Raw genomic sequence first — 14,580 nt, forward strand, 5'->3', positions numbered from 1 at the left:
GAGACAGTCCTCCACGAACTTCTCCAACGTGTCTCCTTCCCATGGGCTACAGTTCTTCACGAACTGCTCCAGCATGGGTCCCTTCCACGAGGTGCAGACCTTCAGGAGCAAACTGCTCCAGTGTGGGTCCCCCATGAAGTCACAGGTCCGGCCAGCAAACCTGCTCTTGCATGGGCTCCTCTTTCCATGGGTCCACAGGTCCTGCCAGGAGCTTGCTCCAGTGTGGGCTTCCCATGGGGTCACAGCGTCCTTCAGGTGCCTCCACCTGCTCCGATGTGGGATCCTCCACAGGCTGCAGGGGAATCTCTGCTCCGGTGCCTGGAGCACCTCCTCCCCCTCCTTCTGCACTGACATTGGTGTCTGCAGAGTTGTTTACCTCACATATTCTCACTCCTCTCTCTGGCTGCTGCTGGTGTTTCTCAGTTGGTTTTTTTCCCCCCTTCTTAAATATGTTATCCCAGAGGCACTACCACTGTCACTGATTGGCTTGGCCTTGGCCAGTGGCAAGTCCGTCTTGGAGCCAGCTGGCATTGGCTCTGTCAGACAAAGGGGAAGCTTCTAGCAGCTTCTCACACAAGCCACCCCTGTAGCCTCTCCGCTACCAAAACCTTGCCATGCAAATCCAAACCAGCACCCTATGACATGAGGGGCTCTGGACTGTATTGATAAGGGCAACAATAAATATATCATCAATCAATGGTTCTACCATTGCAATAGACTGCTCTTTTGAAGCTCTGTTATAAATAAATATGTCTATCTTGTGAAATTTAAATAACTTCTTTTTTTTTACTGGAAACTAGGAATATTAATCTGACACATTTAATTACATAGTGAGCAAGTTCTAGTGGTGGCTAGTATCTTTGGTGATTTCTTAATCTTTCTGACCTCGTAGGACTGATATGGCATGAAAACAAATGTTTCAAAATGGAAATGTACATCCATTTATATAGAAGAACACCTCAGTTTATCCAATTCATTGCTACCATGCAGCTAACCAGCTTTCCCCTATTTCAGTATTTCAATAACAATACGTTAAACAAACATGCAGCAGAAACATTTCTCCTTTCTCCAAGGAAATGGAGTTTGAGATATGCAGCTAAGCTTTCACTCAACCCTCAAATTCTAAGATTTTGTTCTCCAGACAATTAGGCAGCTAAGGAATATTCTTTAAATGTGTGAAATGGACATTGTATGCAAGCTTTGACCTGATTTTTGTCATTGGTTTTAGTAACTTTAGATATTTAATCACAAACTATGATTGGCTATCAGTTCTCCTTACTTTTCTCTGTAGTTTGAAGGAATTTCACAGCTGATATAAGAACCTAGGCATTAGGATGCTAGCTTACTATAGAATGTAGGCCTTTTCCCTCATTGAGGTCTAAATTAGAAAAAAAAATTGTTTCTTCATTAGGTGCTTATTGCAGCCTCCATTAAATACAATGAAAGATCCCATTGATTCCAATGAAAGCTGAATTGAACCTTAATAGATCTTCCAGCACTATGGAAGGTGGCAGAGGAGTGAGACCTGTATATCTGAATTGATACATGTTCCATTTTTTTCTGCTGTCACTGGAGATAGGTACTTTAAATTGAATCTTACCTGACTATGTCTAGACTTAACAGTCCCTTGATGTGCTGCAATCTTCTTTTTTCTCATCAATAAACATTAGTTATGATGATGTTGATGTTTTCTTTCTTAATAGGTTTGAATGCTATATAATACATAATAATTTGAGGTTGGGGTGTTTGGGGTTTTTTTTATTGCTTGCTTGTTTGTTTTTTTCTTTACACTTGCCTGCAGATTCTGTCAAATGGAATTTTTTTTCCCCATTAAGAAATTATTGAACTTCAGTTACTCTATAGGATCTTATCCGGAAACTGTTACTCATGTGAATAGTTATTGCTCAAGTTGCCTTATACAAATTAAATGAGATTACTTGTGGGACTGGAGATTGCTTATATAAATAACGGTTACTGACAAACATCACTTTTCTACAAAATAGTATAAACTCTTGTACAGCTCTAACACTGATCAAATAAGATGAGTGAATATATCAGCGTCATGTCTGGTTCTGGACAAGTTTCGCATCTGTATTTGGTTGAGCCTAATCTACAGAGTGGTAGATCATCAGACTTTGATACAGTACAAAGTCAAAGAGGTATGTTGTGAGTTCACTGTAAAAGAGCAGTGGATTTAGTACCTCCATACATCATGTAGATGAACTTAACTGATTCCTAGATATTCCCATGAATCATTACTTTATTACTCTTCAATAAATGATATTTGTGATAGAGGAGGAAATTACTTAAATCAAGTCTCCTGTGAAAGTCAGTTAAGTGAAAACTTTGTACTTACTGTGACCAATGAGAGCTGAATTCAGATTTGAAAGAAAGTACAGTGCGAAAAGGTTTATTGCTGGCAATATAAATGCTCACTGGAAACAATATGAGTACTGTAGGTAACTGCTTAAGTCAATTTGAATGTTATAAACTCTGTTGCTATTAATGTGCTTAAGATTTTAAATAACTGGATAGAGATATAACAGCATATCTAACTTGGTGCCCAGTTCTTAAATCTTTTACTTATACAAGCATTCCCATTAGATTTGATTTTCCTTGGTTTATAACTTTTAAATTCAATTAGATTCAACAGAGCTATTTCTGATTTACAGTTTTGTAAATGAGAAGACACTTGATCCCATTGGGACTGAGCAAATGTTTACAAGCTTCAGGGCAGGTACCATGGTTATTAAATATGTCATGATCAAGATTTAAAAGGAAATGAACATGAACTTCCTTTGTTGTGTGTTGTGGTTTAACTCTGGTAGGCAGCTAAGCACCACACAGCTGCTCGCTCACTCCCCCCACAGTGGGATGGGGGAGAGAATCAGAAGGGCAAAAAGTGAGAAAACTCGTGGGTTGAGATAAAGACAGTTTAATAGGTAAAGCAAAAGCCACGCGCACAAGCAAAGCAAAGCAAGGAATTCATTCACCACTTCCCATCGTCAGGCAGGTGTTCAGCCATCTCCAGGAAAGCAGGGCTCTGTCACGTGTAACGGTTACTTGGGAAGACAAACGCCATCACTCCGAACATTCCTCCCTTCCTCCTTCTTCCCCCAGCTTTATATGCTGAGCATGACGTCATATGGTACGGAATATCCCTTAGGTCAGTTGGGGTCAGCTGTCCCAGCTGTGTCCCCTCCCAACTTCTTGTGCACCCCCAGCCATCCCGTTGGTGGGGCAGTGTGAGAAGCAGAAAAGGCCTTGACTCTGTGTAAGCACTGCTCAACAATAATGAAAACACCTCTGTATTATCAACACTGTTTTCAGCACAAATCCAAAACATAGCCCCATGAAAACTACTATGAAAAAATTTAACTATCCCAGCTAAAACCAGTACACTGTGAAACTTTTCTTGTTGTAGTTTATTAAACAAAACATTTTAATTATAGTTTAGAATTGAAGCTCTAAATATATTTAGATTGTATTCTGGAACAGAATAAAAACCCTTGAAAAGAAAAGCTATTAGAAAAGGGAATTGTTATAGAGGTAATCCAAAATGGAATATACAAACTCATATAAAGAATTTCTACTGCAAATTAAAATGTTCTTTTTTTTGTTATTTTTAACCTGCATGGTCACTTAATTTCGCTACAGTAAATGTAAATTGTCATTAAAATTTACAAAATTACTATGAAAAAAATCTCAGCCTTGATAGTGAATTAGAATGATATCAAGACTTAAAATTGACCTTAGAGTATTGTTATTTTTTTATCCTACTAACAAAGGCACATGAAAAGTTAAAAGACTTTTTTTCCACTGAAAGACTTTATGTGCTACTGTATTTTTTTAAAGTAAAATGGAACAGGATGTAAGCAACAGTAATAACATTCTTATCTTAAAGAACACAATTCAGAGCTACTTTATTTTAATGGCTTTATTATTCATTTTAGACATCAACTAATTTGATGTCAAGGTAAGTCCACAGGCAGAATTTCTCCATCTAAATAGCTGAAACACAGGAAAATTTCCAAAAAAATACAAAAGAATTCAGGAGTGGATTATATCAATTCAGTAAGGTGACATTTTTTTCCCCATTTAAACAAAAGGAGAGGGAATTTCAAAGGTAAAGTATCAGCATATTCATACCTAGAATGTGAAGAGATACAATCTGATTTATTTATATGGAAATTGTGATGTTTCTGTTGTAATAGCTAGGTGGTTTAATTTATCTGCCTAAATTGGATTTTTGTTTGTGTTTCATATGCAGGTGATTCAGAAGGGTATCTTGTTTTCCTGACTGAACTCTTGTCTTCCATATCAAGGATTTAAGGAACTGAGCAAGAACTCTTGAGTACAGTGTAGCTTTTTTTACTGAGTTGATGGCAATTAGCATCTCATTTTATCCGGAATTTCCATCTATGAGACTCAGCAAAAATGTTTCAAGAAAGTGTAAGGATTCGTACAAGAGGGGTGCATTTGAGGTCAAGTCCAACTTGTTCAAGAGTGTCACTATTCAGAAATGGCAACTCTGGCAATACTTGTGGACATATCTGTTTGCTATGAAACAAACCTGAAAAGAAGGGAATGTGAGAGGAGCACAGATATGAGTTGGCAAATTTGATTATGCCTACCTCGAGCACACACACAGATGTTTGTACAACTTGGGCCATCTAATTTATGTTAGCTAACTGGGCTTAAAATGGAATTGAAAACTGGGTTACTTGGACATTTGAACATAGTTTGAATTCAGACTTTCAGAATAGTCTTGATTCAGTCTGAGGTGATAATCCATATTCATACCCACATTGCCTTGGTTCTGCTGCTGCTTCCAATTCTTTTATTTAACCAAGTTTGAGCACATTAAAAGTGTTCTTTTTCCCCACCCAGTAAATATTCCTTTAATGTACTGATTTAGAGCCTCTGTAATAGAGAGACTGAATATCGTTATTTCTCTCCTTTAGACTAGGCAGAGTAATATTATCTTGCTGCTGCAGATTAAGACAAGACCACAATGTTCAGAAGTTCTGGTAGTTTCTGTGGGTTCTTTTTAATGCCATCTGCCTGTAGTAATCCAAGAACCTATTTTAACTCATGCAGGGTAGTGTAGGATATCAGCCCCCCTCAAAAAAAGTGGTTTAGTTGATTGATTAGGTTAGAAACTGTTGGGAAAGGCATATCTCAAGCTGCTTCCATTAGTGTGAACAACTTCCCTGCTTATGTTCTGTTACATGAACATTTCAGTTGTAGTGTAAGAGTCTAGTCATGTAGGTCAGTTTGGTGATCATATATGGATATTTAAGGTGTATTTCATTGGCAACTTAAGCATTTATATTTCCTTACAGAGTTTATGAAGACACTCACACATGAAGGTAGATGAATTCTTTCAGTCATTATATCCTAAATTATCTTAATACTATCTTAGAATATAAAACTGCATATGGAAGAAATATATTCCAAAGACTAAGCCTAGAAAGTTTGACTCCTGTTTCATAGTTAATATCTTTTAAATTCATTGATTTTCTCAAATTTAAAAAGAAAATAAGACCTACTAAATATAAAATTAATGTATATATGTGGATATTTGGGGTTTCTGGGATTCCACTGCAGTGTTGTAGGATTATTGTTCCTAGGAGTTATTTTTATCCTTGAATAAGCATAATATGGGACTATTTAAATGTATGTTTGTATCTAAAGTTTTCAATGATGAAGATTACCCCCAAAGAGTAATCTACCCCTCTTCTACCCATTCTCCTTGCTTTTGCCCAGGCAATTCCTCAGGAATGTTTCTCCATCTCTTTTTAAAGAAATCAGGTCTTCCAGGTAAAAAAAAAGATTACAAAGATTTCCCAAGGATAAAACAGCTAAATCGTCATCAGTCTCTAAGGTGGTTAGATCTACAGTATGGTGTTTCTGTCTTTGTATTCCTTTCCCTCTGATGGTGCCTCTAAGACTTGGTAGTTAAAAGTTTAAAAAACAATTTAACAAGAATATCCATAATAATAAGTTTTATTGTGCTATATTTCCATGGTTTAACTATTTGCCAAGTGGTCCAAAGATTTGGAAGGTTTAAGTAAATTCCTATTAAGGGAAAAAAGAGCAATATAATTTTTAATAACACTGGTGTTACCTTACTGCAAGATGCACTGATAGTTAGGAAATATGAATTAAATTTCATTTAAAAGATTTGGGATCCTTTTATTTCACTGACAATTATGAACTAAAGCAGTAGATCTCACAATTTTTAATAATAATAATTAATTACTATACTATCATTGTAAATAATAATAATAGTAATTATTATTATTATTATTTTTAAAGTGACAGTGCCTGGAAAACATGGCATTACAGTTACCACACTTAATTCTGTCTCCTGAAGACAAGGTCTCAGAAGGAGTATAACCATCAAGCATTACAAAGCCTTGGGCTTTTCCTCTTTGATTGGAAAGCAGAACATGCACATCCCTGCATGTGTGCACAAGCCTAGTCAGTAAAATAAACATGGGACTGTCTCCTATCCCCTCCAGTGTCTTTTGTGGGTGGCTAGTGCTGCTAAACTGTAGGACCTCCAGGAGTGCAATTAGGCCACCCTTGAACTCTGCTGTTTTGGATGCTCTTAAAGAGGTAAGCTACAGTTTATCCTTAAAAAAAAAAGGCCCCAAACTAGTACAAGACAAAACAAAGAAAAATAGGCAATATTGAGATCTGTGCAGCACAAAACAGGACAGTAGTTTGTTTATTTTCCCTGAAATATGACGTGTTTCTGTCTATGCAGTTCTGTGCAGTGGTAAAATAGTTACCTGCTTGAGCTCTGGCTTTTAAATAATGTATATGTTTGTGTATACATGTACATGTACACACACAGTAGTATGTCTCTAATTCACACTAAAGATAACAAGGTTCATAAAAGCCTAACCTCTGTATAGTATTTTGGTATGGTTAATATGCACATTACTAGTTTCTGAGGACTTAGGAAGCAAGAGTAGCATCATTCAACAGTGGTTAGCACTTCAGCACTGTTTGAGGCTACTTGTGTGTTAAGGACACATCTAGGAAGTGACTGATGTCCCTTTTTATTGGAGCAGCATGCTGTCACCTGTTCTGGTGCTAGCCCTGGAGCCAAATTTCAGTGATTGATATAAATAATAATAATTCAAAACCCACAAAACATTGGCCTGATACTTAGGGACATTCGTTGTGCTGCAGGATGTTAAACTGTCAGAATAAACAAATGAGCGCAGTCACAAGTGATATAACAACACAACTGTGTACAATAATATCCTTAATTACCTTTTGGACTGGCTAAAATCATCATGGAAACTACATGTTATTCTGACTCACACTATGTCACCAATAGAGTATGCTCATCCATGGACAAAGAAACAGTGTTTGCTTTGGTACCTGCTGTGGTGATAGATTTCAGCCCACAGAGAACCGCGTGTGAATGATCTCATGATGCCCAGGGTACTGCAGCTCTGAGATGTCTGTGAGAAGACTTTCCCCTATGTCATGGTTTAACTCCAACCAGTAACTAAGCACCACCCAAGTACTCGCTCACCCCTCCCTCTCCCAAGAGGATGAGGAGGAGAATGGAAAAAAACCTTGTGGGTTGAGATAAAGACAGTTTAATAGGATAACAAAGGAAAAGAATAACAATAATAAAAATTGCACAAATGCAATTGCTCACCACATGCGAAAGGAACAGAAAACAATCCAATGCCCAGTCTGTTTCTGAGCAGCGAATCTGCCTCCTGGCTAGCCTCCCCAGTTATATACGGAGCATGATGTTATATGGTGGGGAATGTCCCTTTGGTTAGTCTGGGTCAGCTGTCCTGGCTATGCTCTCCCAGCTTCTTGTGCACCTGGCAGGGCGTGAGAAGCTGAAAAGTCCTTGACAGTGTAGACACTACAACTACCTAGCAACAACTAAAACCATCAGTGTGTTATCAACATTATTCTCATACTAAATCCAAAACACAGCACTATACCAGCTACTAGAAAGAAAATTATCTCAGGCAAAACCAGGACACCCTGGAGATTTAAGGAGGATTTATTTGCAGATATGCACATGGAGACTGAGACCAGGCTCCTCCATGGGACAGAAATACACCATTTCAGCTTGAATCACCTCTGAAACATAAAGCATCATGGGAATTGCTATTGTACTATTAATATGCTCTATTTAGGCTTAGTCAAACCTATTCCCATTTAATTTATGATAAACTGACTTGGTTTAACTGCATGCTTCTATATTTGACTCAAAGTAAACATAAGTCATTCTTTCTGAAAATTAGATATTGATGGACCCATTTAATTGTACAGACTGAGAATAATATTGTAAACCCTGGTGCATTTTCCTCTTTAGAAGTATTCATTTAAATGAATTCATTCCCCAGTGCTCTTTACATTTTAAACTAAGATAAAATATTCAAGCGCTCCTTAAGAACAATAATTTTCTATCAGTATTTGTTCTCAGTCTACTCTGATATTTTCTCAAGATTTTTGTGTTGTAATATTTTAAAAGCAAAGTTTTGGAGTTCCTCAGTGGCTTATTTCCAATTCTCTTTGAACCTTTAATGTTGAACACTCTAGTTTCCTACATGCGTATTCTTATAGATATTAATTCAGAATTTCTCTAATCTTTAAGATTAGAGCTTTTCAGTGTTGCTCCATCCTCTTTGGTGATTTAATTCTGATTTATTTTCAAAACCAAACCTGTTTTCTGAGGTCACTTTGAGTTTCAACTTGAAATAACAGTAAGCTCCATTGTCTCTTTTTTACTCATCATTAAGAAACCTTTAACTAAATTATTGTCTTACAAGATTTACAGTGTGATAGAAGGACAAATTCCAAATATCTTGGGGAGACATTTCTCTAAAGACATGAAAGCTGAATGTTTGCTTGTAGGTATGTGAAAGTAAAACTTCAAGTTATGAATATTTAGATATTAATGACTCTGGAAGGGGAAATTTCTTCTTAAAATTGTGAAGACTGTCTTAGTTTAATATTTACATTGCTACTGTGTACTGATGGAATGAATAAGTATTTTTATTGTACTATTTTGTATTTGCAATTTTGCATTAATTGATTTTGTACAGAAGTACAAAAGTTATCTTATGAAGTTCCCATTCCCATCTTTCTTTCTTCTTCTTTCTTGCTCACCTTCTGCAGAAAGAGAAGCCTAATCCTGGTGCATAGTATGATGCTGTGGATATCTTTTTTATAACTATATAAAATAACTGAATCTAGTGCATTTTACAGTATATGTCCTTATGCAAACTAGATGGAATGCTTTTTAATAACCATATAGCCATTTGATGATTATTATATGTTCCATTGGAAGACAGCTTGGATATAGATTGATATAGAATTGATTAAAATACTGAATATAATTTAAACATTCAAAAGGTAGATACGGACAGGCTAAGCAGTTCAATTATAATCTTTGGTTATGCAGTTACTGCCTCAAGGTCACTCCATATATTTCATATCATATGTCCTTCTTTTGAAAAATGATCACTTGGTTCCAGTAACATTTCAGCATAGTAGGAAATTGCATAATTTATAGACCTTTAAAAATGAAAACCATAAAGCTACTTTCCATTAATTAGATCTCCCTCTCGGTTTTTCTTTTCTCCCCTTACAGATTGGAACACTGAAGGATTACTACCACTTCTACCATAGTAAAACGATTAAAAGGTCAGTTCTCTCAAGTAGAGGTAACCACAGCTTCATTTCAATGGAACCAAAGGTAAGAAAATCCACCTACGTGTCTGAGGCTAAAGTCTTTACATTTTTTATATGAAATATCATATCAGGAGACATTCACCTGAATGGGATATAGCATTACAAGAACTGACCCTTTTTTGATAAGGTTCTGCTTCCCATTAAAATGAAGACAATACCATGATATTAATTATGTGCTGTTGTTGGAACATAAGGTCTGATATTATTCATGGAGGAGCTGTAGTATAGGAATTTTGTACTAATCACTATGCTATGCTTCCCTACAAAATCACCTATGTAACATTAATGGCTGTTATCTTCTTCTGTAAATCAACCAACTTTGGGAATGAAAATGAGTAATATAGGATGATATCAATGTTCAGATGAAGATTTCTCTTTTTTCTGGACTTAGAATGTGTGAGGGATTAAAATAAGAATACTCTTTTCTATGGTCTTTTTGGCAGTTTCTACTGACCTTAATTTTAAGATACTTCCCTCTGTATGAAAAATGGTATCAGACCTTCAGAGTATATATTATGTAATAGGTAACTGGCAACATAATTTAATTACTGATTTATAGCTGGGTATAATATTATCATGTAGCTGTATCCAAGACACTTTTGTTTTAAACCTTTAACTTCTGTGGTTAGTAGCTTCATCCCTAACAGTAGAATTGGATTTCTTGTGGTTCTCTTTTAGAAAGGGAGTTTAAAGCATATCTTCTTTAGCATTTTTATGCTGTTCAAGCAACCCACTCCCCCACATCAAAACCCTCAAACCTCTAGTGGTTTCCACTGGTTAAAATAGTCAGTCTTTTTTTAGATCTTGGATTATGATTGTGGTCTGTGAAGGATTTGTGCTATCCTAAAAATTGGCAAGAATTTAAGAGAAGTCTAAGTTATCAGCAAAAGACGGTTTGAATGCTCCACATGTACAATTTCCTACAAGTTAAGCATCATAGAGGAATACTAAAGGATACATGAATACTTCTGCAGTCTGGAAAGCCATACTTAGGACTGAAGTTCCTCCTGAGGAAGGGACAGGATGAGGGAAATGCATACAGCGCATTTTCACCCCTGTGTCAATAGGGCTGGGCTGCTAAGTTCTGTAAGAGCCCCAGAAGTGCTACTGAGCAGCATGTATCAGGGATTAGTATGAAAATGGTTAGGGCACAATTCTTTGTTCTCATGAATGCTGACACCTACCATTCAAACACCAAGCGCTGTACTCAGAATAGGTGACACTGCAAAAGGAAGGAAAGTGTTCACATCTGTCTCATTCCATGCTGTTTCCCACATGCACAGAGGTTGTGAAGTGATTTACATGCAAATGCACAAATTCACATGTACATACAACCTTAAATATACCTGTTACACCCAGCTTCCAGATATCCCTTCTGCATCTATGGCAGCCAGCTCAAATTAGCCAAAATCGTGAGAGATTCTAAGGCAGAGCACAGCAGAAAATCATAGACATAATTAGTTTCTCAGTGCCTTTTATGTTATACCATTTTGGTCTTGTCCCATATGCAGCATTCTCTGCTAGTGCTGGTACAGGAATCACATTGTAGAATTATTGTTAAATATCACTTTAATAATGAGAAACTCTACTGAGGGTTGTGCGAGACACTCCACCCTGTTAATGATTCTGTACCCACAGAGAAGCTGACAGTCTTATACCTTGACCTGTTGAAAGTGTTTGTGATTGACTTTGTGATTACTATACTGAATCTGTGCTTCGGAATTCTTGTGTGGCTGCAGAAATGTCAAAATATGGACACCTGTGGTGGGTTGACCCTAGCTGGAGGCCAGGTGCCCACCAGAGCCACTCTATCACTCCCCTCCTTCTCTAGACAGGGGAGAAAAGGTATAACGAAATGCTTGTGGGTCAAGATAAGGACAGGGAGAGATCACTCACTAATTATCATCACGGGCAAAACAGACTCAACTTAGAAAAAATTAATCTAATTTATTACCAAGAAAACAGAGTAGAACAACAAGAGATAAAACCAAATCTTAAAACACCTCCCCCCACCCCTCCATTCTTCCTGGGCTCAACTTCACTCCCGAATTTTCTACCTACTCCCCCCTCAGCGGCACAGGGGGATGGGGAATGGGGGTTGCAGTCAGTTGATCACACGTTATGTCTGCCGCTTCTTCCTCCTCAGGGGCAGGACTCCTCACACTCTTCCCCTGCTCCAACATGGGGTCCCTCCCACAGAAGACAGTCATCCAAGAACTTCTCCAAAGTGAGTCCTTCCCACGGGCTACAGTCCTTCATGAACTGCTCCAGCATGGGTCTCTCCCACAGGGTGCAGACCTTCGGATGGGCAAAAGCTCCCTGTAGGTTGTTTTTTTCCTTCTTAAATATGTTATCACAGAGGCGGACCACTGTTGCTGATTGGCTCGGCCTTGGCCAGCAGCGGGTCTGTCTTGGAGCCAGCTGGCATTGGCTCTATATCAGACCTAGGGGAAACTTCTAGCCATTTCTTGCAGAAGCCACCCCTGTAGTCCCCTCGCTACCAAAACCTTGCCACACAAACCCAGTACATTCCACCCCTCGCCTCTGTGAATCACATATTTAAGAATTATCGTTAAAATCCACTTTCACCACACAAACTTCACTAACACCAAATCACATCAACAGGAAAAAAGGAAAAAAAATAAAAAGAATTCCTCACACCAACATCAAAATAACATCATCACAACACCAAACAAAAAATGGACAGTTTACACCCACAATCCACCCCTCAACCCTTCACCACAATTATTTTGCTCTCTAGCTATGTTCAGTCCATGTTTTGCCCATTACCTCTTCCAGTTACTATCCTTATCTCGAATTTCTTGAGCCCCACGTTGGGCACCAAAAAGGACCGTGGTGGTTTAACCTCAGCTGGACGCCAGGTGTTGACGTGGTTTAGCCCCAGCCGGCAGCTGAGCACCATGCGGCCGCTCGCTCACCCCTCCCCCGGCAGGATGGGGAGGAGAATGGGAAAAACAAAGGCAAAACCCCGTGGGTTGGTATAAGGACAGTTTACTGGGACAGCAAGGGAGAGGGAAACAATCAACAACAGTACTGATAACGGAACGTTCACAATGGGTGATAACAGAAAGCAATTTACCGATCCCACTACCAACCAGAGCCGCGCGCAGAACCCACCCCTCCACGACTGGCCCCCTTTTGTGGTGAGCATGATGTCACATGGTATGGAATAGCTCCCTGGCCAGCTTGGCTCACCTGTCCTGGCTCCTTGTGAAAATTAACTCTATCCTAACCAGGACAGGTGTCCACCAAGCTGCTCTATCACTCCCCTTCTCAGCAGGGTAGGGAGAGGAGAAAAATAAGATGGAAAAAACAACCCCAAACTCATGGGTCAAGATAAAGGCAGTTTAATACAGCAAAAGCAAAAGACCACACAGGGAAGCAAAGCAAAATCAAAAGATTATTCTCTACTTCCCATCAGCAGGCAATGTCTGGCCAATTCCTGGGAAGCAGGGCTTCAGTACACGTACCCCTTACTCGGAAGACAAATGTTGTAAAAAAAAAAAGAATGCCCCCACCCTGTTCCTTCCCCTATCTCTCAGCTTCTTATTACTGAGCAGACGTCATATGGTATGGAATATCCCTTTGGTCACTTTGGGTCAGCTGTCCTGGCTGTGTCCCCTCCCAAGATCTTGCCCATCCCCAGTCTGCTGTTGAGGGGGGGAAGAAATGTTGGAGAGACAGCCTTGATGTGTGCTGGCATTGCTCAGCAGTAGCCAAAACACTGGTGTGTTATCAACACCTTGCTGGCTACCAAGACACAGCACAGCACTATGAGGGCTGCTGTGGGGAGTATTAACTCCATCTCAGCCAGGTCCAATGCAACACCAGTATTTGTAGGCTAATGTTTGGCTTGTCCTCAGTGTACATGACATTTCATGATTATTGAAGTAGGCTTAAATTGAATCGTATTGTATAAGCTGGACCTTTTAAAAACAAAATGTTTAATCTTAAAAAAGGCACATTGCATGGACATGAATTTTTCATGTTAAGATGATGGTCATCAAGGTGTGTTTTACATTTATTTCTGAATTTAAATGTGCCAAGATTGGAGTATGAGGTTAAGAAGAAAAAATATTGTCCACTTTATATTTCATGTAGGAGACACAAAATACAGCAGGAATGAAAAATTTCTTTAAAATACTAAAACCCTGGAGAGCTTATGGGTAAGAATTAAGGGGCAAGCTAATATGCATGACACTGTTGTGGGTGTTTACTACAGGCCACCTGATCAGGAAGAGGAAGTCGACAAGGCCTTCTACAGACAAGTGGAAGTAGCCTCACGATCACAGGCCCTGGTCCTCATGGGGGACTTGAACCACCCTGATATTTGCTGGAAAGGCAACACGGCCAGGCACGCGCAGTCCAGGAGGTTCCTGCAGAGCACTGATGATAACTTCTTGACGCAGCTGGTGGAGGAGCCCACGAGGAGAGGGGTGCTGCTGGACCTTGTACTAACGAACAAAGAAGGACTGGTTGGGGATGTGAAGGTTGGGGGCAGCCTTGGCTGCAGTGACCATGAGATGGTGGAGTTCAGGATCCTGTGTGGAAGGAGCAGGACAATGAGTAGGATTACAACCCTGGACTTCAGGAGAGCTAACTTTGGCCTCTTCAAAGACCTGCTTGGGAGAATCCCATGGGTTAGGGCTCTGGAAGGTAAGGGAGCCCAAGAGAGCTGGTCAATATCCAAGCACCACTTCCTCCGAGCTCAAGATCGATGCATCCTGAAGAGTAGGAAATCCAGCAAAGGAGGCAGGAGACCTGCATGGATGATCAAGGAGCTCCTGGAAAAACTCAAAGGGAAGAAGGAGG

General features: G+C 39.1%; 2 protein-coding genes across 8 annotated transcripts in view; both read left to right on the forward strand.

Annotated features, from left to right (window-relative positions):
- Positions 1–14,580, forward strand: part of LOC142599148 (SWI/SNF-related matrix-associated actin-dependent regulator of chromatin subfamily A member 2) — a 686,065-nt gene that overhangs the window by 416,418 nt on the left and 255,067 nt on the right. The window lies entirely within an intron of this gene.
- The window catches only part of LOC142599154 (proprotein convertase subtilisin/kexin type 5-like), a 287,421-nt gene that overhangs the window by 22,277 nt on the left and 250,564 nt on the right, over positions 1–14,580 (forward strand). For both annotated transcript variants that reach the window (XM_075738888.1, XM_075738886.1), the window contains exon 2: positions 9,647–9,751. In XM_075738888.1, coding sequence (XP_075595003.1) covers positions 9,647–9,751 — 105 coding nt within the window. The remainder of the gene's footprint in view (positions 1–9,646; positions 9,752–14,580) is intronic.

This window comes from Balearica regulorum, chromosome W (genome assembly GCF_011004875.1).
Source record: "Balearica regulorum gibbericeps isolate bBalReg1 chromosome W, bBalReg1.pri, whole genome shotgun sequence".
Lineage (NCBI taxonomy): Eukaryota > Metazoa > Chordata > Aves > Gruiformes > Gruidae > Balearica > Balearica regulorum.